The following is an 18,898-nucleotide window of genomic DNA, read 5'->3' as shown; positions in this document are numbered from 1 at the left end:
TGAGAGTACATGTGAAACTGGAGAGTGTAGGGGAGGTTGTCTGTCAAACCAATAAGCCCTGTTGGGAACATGAGGCTTTAAGGAGTACAATGGCAAGTGGCCCTTGCAGGAGCATTAACTACACTGGTTGAGCTATCACAAGTGCTGCTATCTTTGAAACTCCCTTTAGTTTCCAGAAGCTAATGGTTTATTTCCCACAGTATCCATTACTGATGGCACAATATTTAGTGGCTTCATAGCTCATCAATACTTGTCAATTTGATCATTGCCATGGGTAGAGATTGTAGGGCAGCGTCAGTGGATGATCTGGCAATAAAGAAAGATGAAATATCCATGGTAAAGCAATGTCCGCAGCCCTTTGATACTGTAGACAGTGAAGGAGTAGTGACTGTGTTGCAAACCATAGCAAGTGGATGATAGGGCAGGTTTTGGGTCACTCCCCTACTACCCTGCTGAACATTCTCAAAAAGTGTGCAGTTTCTCCTCCCTGAGGAAATTCAGTTTTTCAGGGCTCCATCTTGTCAAGGCTCTCATTTCTAATGTAGGAGAGGCTGTTAACAGTGCAACTTAATTGTGTGGGTTACAGTGGCTATAGTATGCTGATGATGCACACCTTTTTACTTAGCCATATCTGAGCTAGCTCAAGTTGCAATTCGCACTGCTGAGCATCTGCAGGAGACTGGTACATGAAAGAAAGCTAGCTGGGTGAGTAAAACATAGTCCCTATAAAATTATATGGCTTTGATTGTCTGGATGGGGAAAGCAACTAAAATAAATGGGAAGGGCTCTGAGATATGGGATCTTTAATGGAGAGACTATATTTGCCAGCATGGCAGAAAACTGGCTATAGTAATTATCCATTTATGGTTTTGGATAGCTCATGTAAATGACAGTGACATTTTTCTCTAGAACTCTGGAATGGTTCCTGCTCAAACTACCAAAGCCATTGCCCATTACTAACTCCTTGGTTCTTAAGAAGTATGTGGTGACAGTTGCTTGAAATATACGTTACTTTTTAATGTGAGCCAGGTAATAGGAAAAAAAGAGAGCTTTTAAGGAAATGTAATATTGACACTGCTAGATGTCTCCAGATTGAGTGAGTCTTCTGGCAAAACTGAGAGAAGTGTGCTCATGCTGGCAATGATTTCCTCCACACAAATCTTAAGTCATCAAATTTTCAAGTTGTAAAACTAAGTATACTCAGACTTAGGTATAACAGTTCTTGTACTGGTTACTAGTATACCAGAATGAGTTAGATGAAAAGTGTTTAAGTTTGATGCTATATGCTATTTTGAAATTAATAACTTAACATCCTACAACTCATCTTTCTGGGTGAAGGGAAAGTAATGCTCTGTAAGGGGTTATAATTGTCTGTCTTGCTAGCTCAAACCCATTCATAAATATCAATTTGTTTCTATTAAATTCGCTAAAGGAGAATTTTAGTTACTGTTTCCACATTAATGTACAAGAGCTTAATTTTTTCTTTGTTTCACACCAGTTAGGTAACTTGCTTTTTCTTTTGTCTTTGGTTTTTAATAGAACGTTCAAATAAAAACTTTGGCAGATGATGTGGTAAGGTCTTCATGGCAAGTTTTATCTACAGTGCATGCTATCTTATTCAAAAGGTTGTGGACAATGAAGCCTGTATTTAAAGGATATTAAATGTTTCACTAGTTGGGTTCTACAAATATTTTGCAGTAATTGTGGGTGGTAAAAATTTTTTAAATTTTTTAGGTGAAAATACCAATCTGTCGCAGCTGTTTTTAAATCCACTATTTTAAATGACTGTCACTGTCCACAAATGCTTGATTTAGGTTAAAAAAAAATACATTAGGCAAAGGGGGTGCAGCTTATATACGGTTACCTGTTTCAAGTTTTTGTAAAGTAAGTCTTACAGTACAAATTTGAGTCTTGAATCGGTTGTAAGTGTTAATTGTAGACAACTGAACTTTTAACCTATTGATTTGTTACTTAACAATACATAAAACAGTTGAACTTAATCACTTTTATGAAAAAATGCTACAAAAAATACACCTGTAACCTAAATAAGCTGCTTAAGCCTGTTGTTGCAAATGGACAGTTTTACTGAGTCCATCTTCTTAAGGCTGTTTGATTCCATAAAATGTACATCAATAATGTGATTTGTTAAATGGTTTGTTTGCATTGATGTTAAAGCAGACATAACAAGTATTCCATTCTTCAGGCAGTGGGATAAGAGAACAGGTTTTCTAACTGTTAACAGCTATGAGGGTAGAATTGTGTATTAAGTAATATGGTAACAAACAGCCTTAGAATAAGGATCACAAGATCACTCTAACTGGTGGAATGATTCTTTCTCCTGTTGTAATAATAAACTAACTGATTATGCATGTGCTTCTAAACCCATTCGGTTTTAGTTAAGAACCTTCATTGCAGATCACATGGTATGCTTTTACTGATGTCTGTCAAGTGTATTGAACTATGAATGGCTGTTTCTATGCAGTAAAACGATTAACTGGTTTGTGGCACTATGTGCTAATTATAAGAGACCGTACTCAACACCTAATAAAAAGTTGGTGACAAAATCCTAAGATATTTTGTATTCCTCTGGAAATTTTTTTTCTTATATGGAAATGTTGTGTACACCTGATGAAGCCATGATTATCCCCCAAATTTTGCCATTTCAGCTATCCTCCAAAAACCTATCACCATTCTTCAGGTAAAAGAGGATTGGGCAATTGTCTTCGAATTTATCACTGTTCATCAGAAATTGGCTAAAAGGACCATTACCAATTGATGTGCAACGTGACCTTCTCCCCATTCCAACTATCTTGCAAGATTTTTCAGACCCTAATGTACTGGTGTGTAGGTGAATCTGGGAATGGGAATTAAATGTGGTGATGCAGGCTATACATCAGTGCCACTACTGTGGATTAAACTTAATTCTGAATGGGGGAAAAAATTGTATGAGAACAAGGAGTTTTAAGAATTTATAAATAGTACAGTCTCTGATTTTTGGCCTTGCTACTTAAAATAACCCTTGGTATGTTTATTGCATCATGAGCATGCAATTTGATTAATAAACATGTATGCTGCTTTCGTATTGTGCATATATATATATATATAGGAATTTTTAAAATATCTTTTTTTTGTTTTCAGCGTGACAGATTAACAAGTTTTAGAAAATCAGCTGTAAAAAAAGAGAAACCTCTCATTCAGCACCCTGATTCTCAAACCTCTATGAGTGAATTTCCAGTTGCCCAACCATTGTTTGATGAACGTTGTATGAATTTATCAGAAAAAGAAGTTATGGATCTCTTTGAAAAAATGATGGTAAGCAATTTGCTAAGTTTTTTACTTAAATTTTCATGTGTATCAACAGTTTTGAAATGTGAGATGTCAATAAATAGTTCTTCCACCTTACTTTGAAATTTGAAACTTTGGCTGCAGAGCTAGCTACTATTGTGAAACACCAAGACATACCCTATCCTCTTCATACAAAAGACAGATATTTAATTTTATAAGCTACATAATCTGTCACTTGACTGAATAATCAGTAAAGCTTGCCTGAGTGCATGGCATGCTTAATTCAGGTCTTCAGAGAACTACAAAAGACTTTAAAAATTACAAGAAATTTGAGATGGCTATCCTTGACAAATAGCTGTTTTAAACAATCTTCAAATAGCACAGTTACAGCAATACTAGAAGTTTATTACTGCTTATGTGAATATTGTGAAAGGGTTATGTGATCTCTGAAAAAGACTGAAGGCCTTATTAATACAAAGACTTTTTATATACAAATAACACTAAATTTTCTTAAGGTTTTGTGTATAAACATTAATGTGTTGGGGCCTATGATAACAGTGACACTTATAGCAAAATTGCTACAATCATGCTTCTTAGTAACGTAGAAACTTGCTTTTAAAAAAATAAGTATGCATAACTTATGTATATCAGAGGTAATTGTATTCACATATAATTTGCTGCAGAAGACCATGTTTTGCTTTGTTTCGTAGCTTTTTCTCAGTTCCAATTTAACTCACGTTTTCTTAGAGCTACTGAATGATCCTCTATGTACAACTTCTGTATGAGTGTTAGAGATGACTGAGGATTTTTAACCTTTCTGAGCATGTATATTGATTTAGGCAATCTAATTCCTTTCCTTAGGACTGACTATTCTTTCAGAAAGCTTGCAAGTGGCAGAGTACTATTGGAACAAATAAGTAACAAAGGGTCTTAATTGTTAATACACTGCCGCTTTTATACCTAAATCGACTCCAGGAGATTCTCTGTGGGAGGATTTCAGATTTTCCAGATCAACCCAATCAACCCCAGTGACTGTAAATCATTGATTTCAGAAAATGTGCATGAAAGAATCAGATTGAATGCTTTAAATGACTGAGCACTTTGCTCTAAAGAGGCATTGAGAGGAATAGGTTCTTTGTGATGGCTCATTTTGGTGAGCAGATTCAGTTAACTGACTTAAACTACTTGTATTTTAAGAGCTCTCAGTTGATTGAAGTTGAAAGCATAAAAATTTAACAGTTTGCTACTCCACAAGTAATGGATAATTATGACCTACTAGAGGCTCTTAATTTGTCAACTGAGCACAAATACGATGCTAAAATGTGATAAAGTTTCGCAGGAGCATAATAGAAAGTTAGCATAGTTTTTAGAATATTAAGCAACACCAGCACATAGAAGCTTGAGTCCGTGGTGTGCCAGTACAAATTGAACAGAAGCAACATGTATTCATGTTAGGAAGGTGAAAATATTTTTTTCATTCCAAAGTCTAAATATAATTTTTGATTGCATCTGAATTTTTACTCCGGTTATTCCCTTTTCAGAAAAGGTTATGCTTACCTTCATGGCACCACATCTATGTAAGGGGAGCTGCCATGACTTTGAGCGGCTTTTCCTGTGATCCAAAACACATTCATATACAGGTGTGAACATAAATTAGGCTTGCTTTATTAGAGTGATTTGTTAGTTTAATCTATAGTTGATTGCATTAAGATCAGTACTTAAAGCATGAATAAGAAAGTAAATCCATTTGTTAATGTCTGAGTATCACTGAGAACACAGCAGAATTTTTGGAATCTGTTGCTAATTTTCAGCATTGAACAACTGACCTTCCAGTGATCTGCCATACATTATCCTTTCATCTCCTTGCTGGTCATCTGCTAGCATGATGTCCTCCACCTTTCTTTCCACAATAACTTTTCCAAGGTTATCTCCATCTCTGAGCCTAATTGACCAAAGTACATACATTTGCGTCTGATTTCCAACATCAGTGTCTGCTTCTCTCTAATAATATAACATAAGCAACAGGTCAGTCTCCAAATACTCCAGCCATTAATGGCTATTACTCACGGTGGTCAGGAATGCAGCTCAATGATTTTGGGGTCCCTAGACTTCTGACTTCAACAAGCTGGGACTTGGTGACAGGGGATGGATCACACAATAATTGCCCTGTTAGCTTCATTCGCTGTGAAGCATCCGCAGGTCCCATACTTTCAGGCTCCAACCCAGCCTGAAAGTCTACACAGCAGTGGAACAGCCCTGTAGCCTGAGCCCGAGTCACCTGGCCCAGGCCAGCCACAGGTTTTTCTTTGCTGTGTAAATGTACCCTGAAATACTAGGGTACAAAATATATAGGAATGACAAAATAGGTCATGCTGGTGGGGGAGTGCTACTATATGGGGGGGAAGGGAGAGGGAAAAGTATAGAGTCCAATAGAGTAAAATTTTAAATGAATCAAATGATACCATAGGATCTCTATGGACAGAAATTCCATGCTTGAATAAGAGTATAGCAGTAGGAGTATACTACTGATCACTTGACCAGGGTGGTGATGGTGATTGTGAAATGCTCAGGGAGATTAGAGAGGCTATAAAAATAGAAAACTCAATAATAATGAGGGATTTCAACTATTCCCTTATTGACAGGGTACATGTCACCTCAGGAAGGGATGCAGAGATAAAGTTTCTAGATACCATTAATGACCGTTTCTTGGAGTAGCTAGTCCTGGAACTCAAGGGGAGAGGCAGTTCTTGATTTAGTTCCAAGAGGAGCACAAGATGTGGTCCAAGAAGTGAATGTAGCTAAATGGCTCATAATACTAACCATAATATAATTGTTACATCCTTGTTGGGATGGGAAAATACCTAAAAGAAGCCCAACACAGTAACATTAACTTGAGAAAGGGGAACTACACAAAAATAAGGAAGCTAGTTAAACAGATATTAAAAGGAACAGTCACAAGAGTGAAATGCCTGAAAACTGCATGAAAACTTTTAATAAACAGCATAATAGAAGCTCAAATTAGATGTATACAACAAACTAAAAGAATAGAAGAATGCCACCAGGACTAAACAGCAGTGTGAAAGAATCGGAGGCAAAAAGGCATCCTTGAAAAATTGGAAGTCAGATCCTACGGAGGAAAATTGAAAGGAGCATAAACTCTGGCAAGTCAAATGTAAAAGTATAATTTGGCAGGCCAAGTAAGAATTTGAAGAGTAACTAGCCAAAGACTCAAAAACTAACAGCAAAAAATGTAAGTACCTCAGAAGCCGAAAGCCTGCCAAACAATCAGTGACACCACTGGATGGTCGAGGTGCTAAAGGAGTGCCAAAGGTAGAAAAGGTCACTGTGGAGAAGATAATTAATTCTTTGCATTAGTCTTCACTGCGGAGGACTTGAGGGAGATTTCTACACGAGCCATTCTTTTTAGGTGACGCATCTGAGGAACTGTCCCATATTGAGGGGTCAATAGAGGTGGTTTTGGAACAAACAGATAAAATAAACGGTAATAAGTCACCAGGACCAGATTGTATTCACCCAAGGTTCTGAAGGAACTCAGATAAGAAATTACTGAAGTAATAGTTTAAACTATGACTTAAATTAGCTTCTGTACCAGGTGACTGGAGGAAAGCTTACGTGCCTTGGATTTAAAAAAAAAAAATGCTCCAGAGTCAGTCTCAGCAATTAAGACTGGTAAGCCTAACATTAGTACCAGGCAAATTGTAAAGAACAAAATGATCAGACACATAGATGAAAATGATATCTTTTGAAAGAGTCAGCATGGCTCTTGTAAAGGGAAATCATGCCTCACCAATCTATTAGAATTCTTAAAGGGGGTCAACAAATGTGGACAAGGGTGATCCAGTGGATATAGTGTACTTGAACTTTGACAAAGCCTTTGACAAGGTCCCTCACCACAAACTCTTAAGCAGAGTCACTAGTGATGGAATCGGAGGGAAGTCCTCTCATGGATCAGTAACTGGTTAAAAGACAGGAAACAAAGGTTAGGAATGAATGGTCAGTTTTCAGAATAGAGAGAGATAAATAGGGATTTATACCGAGACCAATGCTGTTAAACATGTTCATAATTGATCTGGAAAAAGGGGCAAATAGTCAGGTGACACATTTACAGATGATACAAAATTACTCAAGACACTTAAGTTGAAAGCTGACTACAAGGAGTTACAAAGAAATCTCAGAAAACTTGGTGTCTGAGCAACAAAATGGTAGATGATATTCAATATTGGTAATTACAAAGTAATGCACATGGAAAACATCCCAATTATACATACTAAATGATGGGGTCTAAATTAGTTGCTACCCCTCAAAGAAATCATGGATCGTTTTTCTTCGAGTGCTTGCTCATATCGATTCCAATTAGGTGTGCACGCGCCGCGTGCATGGCCGTCGGAGAATTTTTACCCTAGCAACACCCGGTGGATTGGCTGTGATGCTCCCTGGAGTGGCGCCTTCAAGGCCCTGGATATATACCCCAGCCGACCCATCGCCCCCTCAGTTTCTTCTTACCGCCCGTGACGGTCGTTGGAACTGTCGCGCTCGGCTTTGCTGGTCTCCACTCTCCCTAATGTTTTTTCCTACAGTTTGTTAGTAGTTTATAGTTATAGTGTTTAATAGTTGTAGTTGTAATATAGTTTAAATCGTTAGCGGGTTAAGAAGGAGTTTTTCCCCTCCTCCCCACCTGTTGCTTGGGCTCATGCCCAAGGCCCCGGGCTTTAAACCCTGCGCTTCCTGCTCTAAGCCCATGCCAACGGGAGACTCCCATGACTCTTGCCTAAAGTGCCTGGGGAAATCTCATCAGACAGAGAAGTGCAAGATCTGCAAAAGTTTTCGGCCCCAGAATAAGAAGGAGCGGGACTTTCCCTTAAGACAGCTCCTCATGGAGGCGGTTCTTAGGCTCAACCTCCAGCGGCACGCCAAGACCCGGCACCGAGTGCTTCGGTGTACAGCGCCCCAGCGGCAATGGTAGGAACTGCACCGCGGTCGGACTCTGATAGAGACCCGCGGCACCGGCGTTCCTCGGCACTGCAACCGACATCATTGGTCCGGCACCGCTCCCACTCACCTGGCCATAAGCGGCACCGCAGACCGGAAAAGGCTGGCCCACCCCAGCAGACACCAACCTCCCTGGATTTGCCCTCAGAGCCGCATCCTGTAGTGGAGTGACCAGGGGCACAAGTGGCGACTTTGGCACTGTTACCTCCGGCACCGAGAGCAGTGCCATCGGGTCCGGTGCGTCTGGACTCCAGGACTCGTAGCGTCGTTGAGATCCAGTTGCCATCAACTCCAGATACCTTTGTGGCCTCCACTCTGGTTCCTGGTCCAGACATCGAGGTTGCGGGCTCGGGGCTATGAGACCCAGCTCAGCAAGAGGCCCCAGAAGATCCTCTTCCTCCCGTGGCCGCCTCCTCATCCTCACCTGATGAGGCAGTGGCGGGAACTGATATTTCGGGTCCCCCTCCAATAGACCTCCGTGCCCACCAGGACCTTCTACATAGGGTGGCGTGGAATATGACCCTCCAAGCAGAGGAGGTTATGGAGGTGGAGGACCCTGTGGTTGACATTTTGTCCACAGAGGCTCCATCTAGGGTGGCCCTACCACTCATCCAGACCACGGCCAGAACAATCTGGCAAAAGCCCGTATCCATTCCTCCGACTGCTAAAGGGGTATAGCGGAAGTACTTTGTCTCCTCCAAGGGATATGACTATTTGTACACACACCCACAGACCTGTTCACTGGTGGTGGCCTCGGTGAATGAGAAGGAGCGGCATGGTCAGCAAGCCCCGGCGCCCAAATCATTAGAGGCCAAGTGCCTCGATTTATTTGGGCACAAAGTCTACTCCTCCGGTGGACTTCAGCTCCAGATCGCAAACCAGCAGGCACTCCTGAGCCGATACAACTATAACTCTTGGAACTCCATGTTAAAGTTCAAAGAGCTGGTTCCTTCGGAGTCCAGAGAGGCGTTTGGGGCCCTGGTGGAAGAGGGCAAAACAGTGGTGCGGACCTCATTACAGGCCGTGTTGGACACCGCAGACTCGGCCGCTTGGACCGTCTCTTCAGGTATCGCAGTGCGGCGTATCTCTTGGCTGCAAGCATCCAGCTTACCACTGGAGCTTCAGGAAACATTGCAGGATCTTCCCTTCGAGGGTGCAGGCCTGTTCTCAGACAAAACGGACTCAAGGCTTCAGAAGCCTCAAAGACTGGACTCGAGGGTCATAATGAGATCATTGGGCATGCAAACACCGGCTACCCAGCGAAAGCCCTTTAAGTCTCAGCCTCAATGCTCCAACCACCCTCCTCAGCCGAGGCAGGATTTTTACAGGAGACGGGGGCGTAGTGGCAGGAGGAAACCCTCCAACCCCCAGTCTGGGCAGAGCCAGGGCCCGTCCAAGCCCTCGGCAGGTCCTAAACAAAACTCTTGAAGGGATGCCCTAGGATGATATAACGGACCTCGATTAGGATCCTACCCCACCCTTCCTGAATCATTTGTCCCGTTTCCACTGTGCTTGGTCCCTCCATAACCATGGACAGTTGGGTTCTTCGCACGGTGGAAAGGCGATACTCTCTCCAATTTTCTTTCTCCCCACCCTACCACTGTCTCACTTCAGGGACCACTCTCACGAGCAACTCCTCATTCAGGAGGTTCATAGGCTCCTAACCATGGGGGTGATCAAGGAGGTTCCAAGGGAGCTAAGGGGCAGGGGTTTTTACTCCCATTACTTCCTAGTCCCCTAGGCAAATGGTAGGCTTCAGCCCCTTCCGGATCTGCGTGGACTCAACAAATTCATGGTAGAGTTGAAGTTCCACATGGTCTCCTTGGGCACCATCATACCTTCCCTGGATCTTGGAGACTGGTACGCCAGCCTCGACATGAAGGACGTGTATTTCCACATATCAATCCCTCCGGCTCACAGACGCTTCCTCCGCTTTGTGGTCTTCCCTCCTTGTCCTTTGTGACGGACGCATCAGCCTTGGGATGGGGCGCCCATCTCGGCGACATCCAGAGGCAGGGTCTATGGGCCCCGTCCGAGCTCTCTCCCCATATCAACATACGGGAGCTCATGGCGGTGCGTCTTGCATGTCAAGCCTTTCGGGAGAGCTTGCTTGGTCATTGTGTGGTGGTCCTCACAGACAACGCCATGGCCATGTTCTACATCAACAAGCAAGGGGGGGCCCGTTCCTCCTCCCTCTCGTCCCCGTCAGGAGGCCATTCGGCTGTGGGAGCTCTGCATAGCCCACTCCATTCACCTGGTAGCGTCTTTTCTCCCAGGTGTCCAGAACCTGTTGGCGGACCATCTCAGCAGGTCCTTCCAATCCCACGAGTGGTCGCTCCGTCCCGGTGTCAGCCACTCCATCTCCCTAAAGAGGGGGTTTCCCCAGGTTGACCTGTTTGCATCACGCAGCAATCAGAAATGCCTGACATTTTGCTCCCTCCAAGGCCACTTCCTGGGGTCTCTCAGACGCCTTCCTACTCTTGTGGATGAGCTGATTGTTTTACGTCTTCCCGCCGTTCCGCCTTGTACACCAGGTCCTGCTCAAGGTGCGCAGGTACGGAACATGGCTGATTTCGATCACCCCGGCATAGCCCAGGCAACATTGGTACACCACACTGTTAGATCTCTCTGGATGCCTCGGTTCCGCTGCCTCTTTTTCCGGACCGGATCACGGCCACCTCTGTCACCCCAGCCTACGATCCCTCCACTTCACGGCGTGGATGCTGCAGGCTGAGCCACTCGGAGCTCCTCTGTTCTCATTTGGTGCAGCAGGTTTTGTTGGGTAGCAGTAAACCTTCCACTCAGGCCACATATATGGCCAAATTGAAGCGATTCTCATGCTGGTGCACTCACCATGGCAAGTCCACCCCTTCCCCCCCCCCCCCCCCCCAAGCATCCGTGCCTCTCATTTTGGATTATCTTCTGGGCCTGAAACAGCAGGGCCTGGCGATGTCATCCATCCAGGTTCACCTGGCGGCCATTTCTGTTTTCCACCCGGGAGTGAATGGCAGATCTGTCTTCGCCAACCTCATGGTCAGTAGGTTTCTTCAGGGCCTTGACCATCTCTACCCGCAGGTACGGCAGCCAGTCCCCATGTGGGACCTTAACCTGGTCCTCTCCAGGCTTATGGGAGTCCCATTCAAGCTGTTGGTCACCTGTTCCTTCCTATACCTCTCTTGGAAAACGGCTTTCCTCGTCGCTATCACGTCGGTGAGGCGTGTATCCGAGCTCAAAGCTCTTACCTCAGAACCACCATACACTATCTTCCATAAGAACAAGGTGCAGTTACGACCTCATCTGGCCTTTCTTCCCAAGGTGGTTTCGACCTTTCATATCAACCAGGACATTTTCCTCCTGGTTTTTTATCCAAAACTGCACACTACTTGTCAGGAGCAATGGCTATACTCCCTCGATGTTCGTAGGGCCCTTGCCTTCTACATTGAGCATACGAAGCCGTTCAGGAAAACGACCCAGCTCTTCGTCGTGATGGTGGACCGGATCAAGGGCCTCCTGGTCTCCTCCCGGCAGATCTCCTCTTGGATCATTTCCTGTATCTGTACTTGCTATGATCTGGCCGGTGTTTCGACCCCGCCCCTCACCACTCACTCTACAAGGGCCCAGGCCTTGTCGGCGGCTTTCCTGGTCCAGGTGCCAATCCAGGAGATCTGCAGAGCCGCTGCCTGGTCTTCAGTACATACTTTTGCCCTCACTATGCCGTTGTCCGGCAAGCCAGAGATGGTGTGGTGTTTGTTAGAGCGGTCCTACAATCTATGGTACTTCACTCCGACCCCACCGCCTAGGTAAGGCTTTGGAGTCACCTAATTGGAATCGATATGAGCAAGCACTTGAAGAAAAAAAGACGGTTACTTACCTTTGTAACTGTTGTTCTTCGAGATGTGTTGCTCATATCCATTCCAAACCCGCCCTCCTTCCCCTCTATCGGAGTAGCCGGCAAGAAGGAACTGAGTGGGCGATGGGTCGGCTGGGGTATATATCCAGCGCCGTGAAGGCGCCACTCCAGGGGGCTCCACAGCCGACCCACCGGGTGTTGCTAGGGTAAAAATTCTCCGATGGCCGTGCACGTGGCGTGCGCACACCTAATTGGAATGGATATGAGCAACACATCTCGAAGAACAACAGTTACAAAAGTGAGTAACCATCTTTTTTTCTTTTTTTAAACATCTGCTCTATCTGCATCATCAGTCAAAAAGCAAAGAGAATGTTAACCATTTAGAAAGGGAGAGATAAGACCGTAAATATCATAATGCCACTATATAAATCTATGGAATGCCCACACCAGGAATGCTGCATGGAGTTCTGGTCACTATCTCAAAAAAAAAAAAAAAAAAACATTAGAAATGAACAAGGTACAGGGAAGGGCAACAAATGATTAAGTGTATGGAACAGAGAGATTAAGAAGATTGGGACTAGTGTGATGGGATCCCCCCGGGGTGCAGCCTGGGACTGGGATGGAGCCTGGGACTGTGCCTCCTGAACTCTCCTCAGCCTGGGCTGTCTCTCTCAATGCCTTGCTAGTGACCAGCAGCAACCCCTCCAGGAGCTGTGATCACTCAGCACAACTGCATGTGGAAGCCCACACCCAGCTAGATTGCATGAATGCTCCCAGAGCCACTCATGAATCACACAGAGAAAGGCACCAGCCAAATACCCGCAGTTACCAGCACTGTACCCCAGGGCAGTGCAAATTTATTAATTGGTTCACCACTTCAACAATAGAAAGTGGACATACACCAGCCTTTGCAAACCTGAGTGGATTTGTCCCAGACTTCATACAAACTCACTGGTAAAGATAAACAATTAAACAACTGTATTGACTATAAAAGGTAGATTTTTAGGTGATATTAAGTGATAGGCAAAAAGTCAGATAAATAAAAGCATGCAGTCTAAACTCTCAACGCTATTAGATTGGGCAACTTCTAGATTAAGCGGACCTTAATATACTGGTTTGTTTCTTAAACTTGGGCCAATCTCCTCTGTTGGAGTCTTGTCTTCTTCTCAGTATCTTAGTTGCTTTCGGCGAAGGTGGGGGCAAGAGAAGGGCCCAGTATGTGTCCACGCTGTTGTATACCCTCAGTCCATGTGCTTGGGGAGCACAAGTCCAGACATGTCTGGAGGGCATTGCTGAGTCTCTCCAAGCAAGGTCGAGCAATTCCCCTGGTGTGGTCTCATGCATGTGAGTCATTGCATTGTAGCTCTCTTGCTGGACAATGGCTGTTGATGGGTTATTTGACACCCAGCACGGGCGTTGGTTACTTTCCTTGCTGTTGCCTCTGGGGAGCTAATATTTGGCTGATTCCCCAACTTAGAATATGTTTTAGTGACCACCGTACAGCACAGTTCTCATAACTTCATATGCATTAATGATACACATATATGGATAGAGAAATGCCTTTCAGCAGATCATAACCTTTCTCCTGATACCTTGTAAGGCATGCTTTTTATGTAAGATCACAATTATATGAAAATGAGGAATATGGGGGTTACAGTACGCTCCCCCAAGGTATGTCACTACTAGTAAGCTTGGAAAAGTGACAACTAAGGCAGGATATGATAGAAGTATATAAAATCGTGATTGATATGGAGAAAGTAAATAGGGAAGTGCTTACCCTTTCACATAACACACGAACAAGGGGTGTAATGGAATTACTAGGCAGCAGGTTTAAAGGAAGTACTTCTTCACACAATGCACAGTCAATCTTTGGCACTCGTTGATTCGGGTTGTTGTGAAGGCCAAAACTATAACTGGATTCAAAAAAGTATTGGATAAGTTCATAAAGAATAGGTCCATTAATGGCTATTACTCAGGACAATCAGGTATGCAACCCTATGCTCTGGGTGTCCCTCGGCCTCTGACTGCCAGAATCTGGGATTTAAGGATAGGGGATGGATCATCGGATAATTGCCCTGTTGAATTTATGCCCTCTGAAGTATCTAGCATTGGGCATTGTCAGAAGACAGGATACTGGACCGTTGGTCTGACCAAGTATGGCCGTTCTTATGTTTTGGAAGTCAGCTTGGGGCATCCCAACGATAGACCTGTTCACAGTAAAGGACAACAGGTAATGTCTGTTCTGCTCTGAGGGCCTCAGGTGGAAGGTGTTCACCAGGGACACCAGACTGAGTTGGCAGTTGCCTTTCCTATATGCTTTTCCTCCAATTTTAATAAGTTCACAGATCATGCTTCAGTTGAAACTGCTGGATCATGCTTCAATCCAAATTCCTTCTCCTTGCTGATGCATGGCTGAAGCAGTGTTGGTTTCCCAACCTCTTTGCGCTGTCAGTTCAGCCTCCCGTACGCCTTCCTATCCATACTTACATGCTCAGACAGAATCATGATTGCACGTTGTATCCTGTGCTCAGCACCTTACATTCTTCTTCGAGAGATGTCCCTGTGGGTGCTCCACTCTAGGTGTTGGTGCGTCCCTGCGCCTTCACTCGGAGACTTTTCGTAGCAGTACTCGTACTGGCCACACATGCGCAGAGGCTGCCCCCCGCAGTGAGTCTAGGATAATAGTGCGCATGCGTGGCCAATCTCCTCAGTTCCTTCTCTACCATCCCCGGCCTGAGACGGAGCTCAGCAGACTCGTTAGGAAATCCCTCACTTTGTTACAATTACCTGTTCTAGTAGTTAGTTTGTTGTCAGTTCTTGTTAGTGTAGCTCATTAGTTTTTATCTGTTTTAAAAAAAAAATGTTTTTTCTCTCAGCCGCAGCCGCTTCTACCATGCCTGGCTCCACAGGCTTTAAGCGCTGCGCTACGTGTAAGGACGCTATCCTGCTCTCTGATGGCCACTCTCATTGTATAAAATGCCTGGGGGAAACACACATTCCCCAAAAATGTGCCCACTGTACCAAACTCAGTTCCAGGGCACGAAAGGACAGGGAGCTTAAACTGAAACTGCTCCTCCTGCAGAAGTCTATCGGGTCAGTTTCAGACCCAGGAGCCGACTCCAGCTCTACTGCCCGCCACAGCCCCCCTGCTTCAAAAAAAACTGAAGAAAGCTACAAAAAAGGGGCAGCCCTCTCCAACAAAGAAGTTGGTGAGGCACAAAAGTGCCTCAGGCAGGTCAACAGTTTCCCTGCCTGTGTTTCCTCGCCTCAGCACTTTTGAAGAGCCGGGCTCCTCAGGCACCGCACGAAAGCCGCCTCAGGTTGCGGCGGCGGCGTGAAGCTCCGGTGCTGAGGCTTCAGGCTTTCAGTTGCCTGCCTCGTTTATGGCACCATTCGGCACCGAGACGAACACGGTGCCGACATTTCCAGCCTTGCCTGATCCTGTGCGGGCTGATGTTGTCCCCCCGGCACCTACCACGGCACCGGCAACCGCGGCACAGGCTGACAGGGAGATCAAAGGAAAAACCCCTGCTCAGAGGAATGTTCCCTCAGGGCAACTTCCTCCTCCGCAGCTTTCACCTCATGCAGGAGCCTCACCTTTTCAATTCACTCAGACAGCAGATCTATTGGTCTCACCTATTCTGCAGTCTCCCCTGATAAATGCCTGTTTTTCTCCAATGCTGGATTCAGGATCAGAACAACCTTCCTCCAGTGAGGAGGAAACTGATCCACAGGCAGTTTTTTCTCTTTATCAAGACTCCCAGACCCAGATCAACAGGGGTTACAAAAAAACTACCTCAGCCTGTTCTCAGTATCCTGCCCCATGGGGAGTGAACCCATGGATGGCACCACCTATGCCCTACCCACCACCATGGCAAGGTTGGGCACCATGGGCATCGTACCCCCGAGAACACATGCGCTACGGCACTTCGACCAGGCGCAACACCGGTTTAGCACTGCCTCGTGACGGACCTGCCAGTGACATAAGATACCAGGCAGCACCGTCACACTCCCAGGAGCAACTGAGTCCTGCTCCTATTCCAGCAGAGTCCGACGTAACGCTTGAGGAAGCCTTACTTCCCCTTCCTCCAACCCCGTCGGATGACTATGCCAAATTCCAAGACCTCTTTAAAAGAGCTGCAGGTGACTTGAAAATTAACTTAGAGGAAGTCACTGAACAACGGCATGAACTAACAGACATTTTGCAGCCCTCTTCTTCCTCTAGAGTGGCATTACCAATCAGCATAGCCCTTTTAGAACCCGCTAAATCCATCTGGCAGAATCCAGCCACTAGCCTACCTACCTGTAAACAAGCGGACAGGAAGTACTTCATTCCTTCAAAGGGCTCTGAATTCCTTTTTACCCATCCGGCGCCAAACTCATTGGTAGTGGACGCAGCAAACCAGAGGGCCAAACAACAGTACGCCCGCTCCACCCAGCCAACAAGGACAGTAAACGCCTGGACCTCTTTGGCCGTAAAGTATATGCATCCTCGACGCTACAATTTCGCATAGCTAATTATACCGCAGTCCTTGCAAAATATGACCACAAAAACTATAATAAATTCATGGATTTTATTGATCACATCCCAGAACAGAAGAAACAACAATTCACAGCTCTGGTTTCCGAGGGACAAAACATATCACGCACCGCTTTCCAAGCGGCCCTCGATGTAGCTAACACTGCAACAAGGTCAACCGCCACAGCAGTGGTCATGCGACGGGGTTCATGGCTCTCTTCCTCCTTCTTCCCTCGAGAGGTCCAGAGCACCATTGAAGATCTTCCCTTCGATGGGGAAAAACTTTTTGCCTCCACCACAAACGACATGCTGCATTCGATGAAGGACGCAAGAGTAACCCTCCGGTCCCTAGGCCTCCAGCCACCTGCGACCAGAAGACGACAATATAGATATCAACCTTATCACCGACCACGCTACCCCACATTTTCACAACACTCCTATAGACCACAGGAACGACAACAGCAACAACATTGCCAAAGACCAAGATTCCAGCGTCGTCGTCCTAATTCTACAGGGGCGCTGCAACCCCCTCCAACTAATAGGCAGATTTGAAGCATTGGTCGAGGGTTTAGAAAACAGCATTCCCACTTCAGCCGGCACACCTATCTTTGGACACCGCCTACGACCATTCTCTCATCAATGGCAGAAAATTACATCCGACAAATGGGTCATAGAGGTAGTTACAATTGGATACGCCATCCCCTTCCTCTCCCTCCCTCCCTCCTGCCCACCCTCCCCGTCCCTCTTCAGGGACCCATCTCACGAGCAACTACTCTTCCAAGAAGTGCAGCATCTCCTTCAACTGGGAGCAGTAGAAACTGTGCCAGAACGACACAGAGGGAAGGGTTTTTACTCCCATTATTTCTTAACAGAGAAGAAAAATGGGGGATGGCGACCAATCCTCGACCTCAGGCGGCTCAACAAATTTGTCAAAAAGCAAAAGTTCAAGATGGTCACTCTCACCACTATAATCCCAGCGCTGGAGCAGGGCGACTGGTTTTCAGCCCTCGACCTACAGGATGCCTATTTTCATGTGACTATACACCCGTCCCACAGACGATTCCTACGCTTTACTCTCGGCTCCACACATTTCCAATACAGGGTTCTCCCTTTCGGACTGTCCACGGCCCCCCGTGTTTTTTCCAAGATCCTAGCCGTAGTTACAGCCTACCTCAGAAAACAAGGGGTCGTAATATTTCCTTACCTAGACGATTGCCTCCTCAAAGCTTCAACGTTCGACGAAGCTCTCCGATCCATACGGCTTACCATCGATTGTTTCCTATCTTTAGGCCTGCAAGTAAACAAAAACAAATCCACATTATACCCCACCCAACATCTAGAGTTCATAGGGACATACCTCGACTCCCGGACAGGGTTGGCATCTCTCCCACCAGCCCGCTTCAATTCTATAAGTCAACTAGCCACAAGGATTCGCAACAGTCCCCAGGTGACTGTCCGGGACTGCCTACAAATACTAGGTCACATGGCCTCGTGCACCTCCGTCGTTCAAAATGCACGTCTATATATGAGGTGCTTCCAAGCATGGTTGGCCACGGTGTACAGACCGAATGTGCACCCTCTAAACAAGACTCTCTCCATACCTGCCCGAGTCAAAGATTCTCTACAGTGGTGGACAATTCACTCCAACCTCTGCTCTGGAGTCCCCTTTCTTCAGCAGGCTCCATCCCTCATACTGACGACCGATGCATCTCTGACAGGATGGGGTGCACACATGTCTCACCACACAGCCCAGGGGCTTTGGTCTTCAACCGAGACCTCTCTCCATATAAATGTCCTAGAACTTCGAGCCATTCGCAATGCGTGCCGTCAGTTCCTACCACCGATCAAGAACCAACACGTACGCATAATGACAGACAATATTGCATGTATGTTCTACGTGAACAGGCAGGGGGGAGCTCGATCCTAGTCTCTGTGCACAGAGGCTATGAAACTCTGGAACTGGTGCATTGCGAACAACATCCGGGTATCAGCGGCCTACCTTCCTGGAGTGATGAATACCACAGCGGACGAACTAAGCAGACGTTTCCCGTGGGATCACGAATGGGAATTAAACGAGCACACCATTCGCAACATATTCCGCATTTGGGGCTACCCAGCAATAGACCTCTTTGCAACTGCAAAAAACAAGAAATGTCCCAATTTTTGCTCCAGAGCAGGGCTAGGCAAACATTCCCTGGGAGACGCATTCATGATCCCATGGCACCAAAACTTAC

At 45.5% G+C, this 18,898-nt stretch overlaps 1 protein-coding gene across 13 annotated transcripts in view; it reads left to right on the top strand.

Moving 5' to 3' along the window:
- DIAPH2 (diaphanous related formin 2) overlaps positions 1–18,898 on the top strand; it is a 906,188-nt gene that overhangs the window by 32,550 nt on the left and 854,740 nt on the right. For 9 of the 13 annotated variants that reach the window (XR_010590414.1, XR_010590415.1, XM_065557221.1 and 6 more), the window contains exons 2-3: positions 1,540–1,572; positions 3,139–3,312. Coding sequence is in view for 11 of the 13 variants with exons in the window: in XM_065557221.1 (XP_065413293.1) it covers positions 1,540–1,572; positions 3,139–3,312 (207 nt within the window). In the remaining 2 variants the exon portion in view is untranslated. Of the gene's footprint in view, positions 1–1,539; positions 1,587–3,138; positions 3,313–18,898 lie in introns of all 13 variants that reach the window. The other 4 variants (XM_065557225.1, XM_065557224.1, XM_065557222.1 and 1 more) reach the window with 2 other exon arrangements.

This window comes from Chrysemys picta, chromosome 9, assembly GCF_011386835.1.
Source record: "Chrysemys picta bellii isolate R12L10 chromosome 9, ASM1138683v2, whole genome shotgun sequence".
Classification (NCBI taxonomy): Eukaryota; Metazoa; Chordata; order Testudines; family Emydidae; genus Chrysemys; species Chrysemys picta.
Note: the sequence above shows the minus strand (reverse complement) of the source record. Positions and strands in the feature narration are given on the sequence as shown.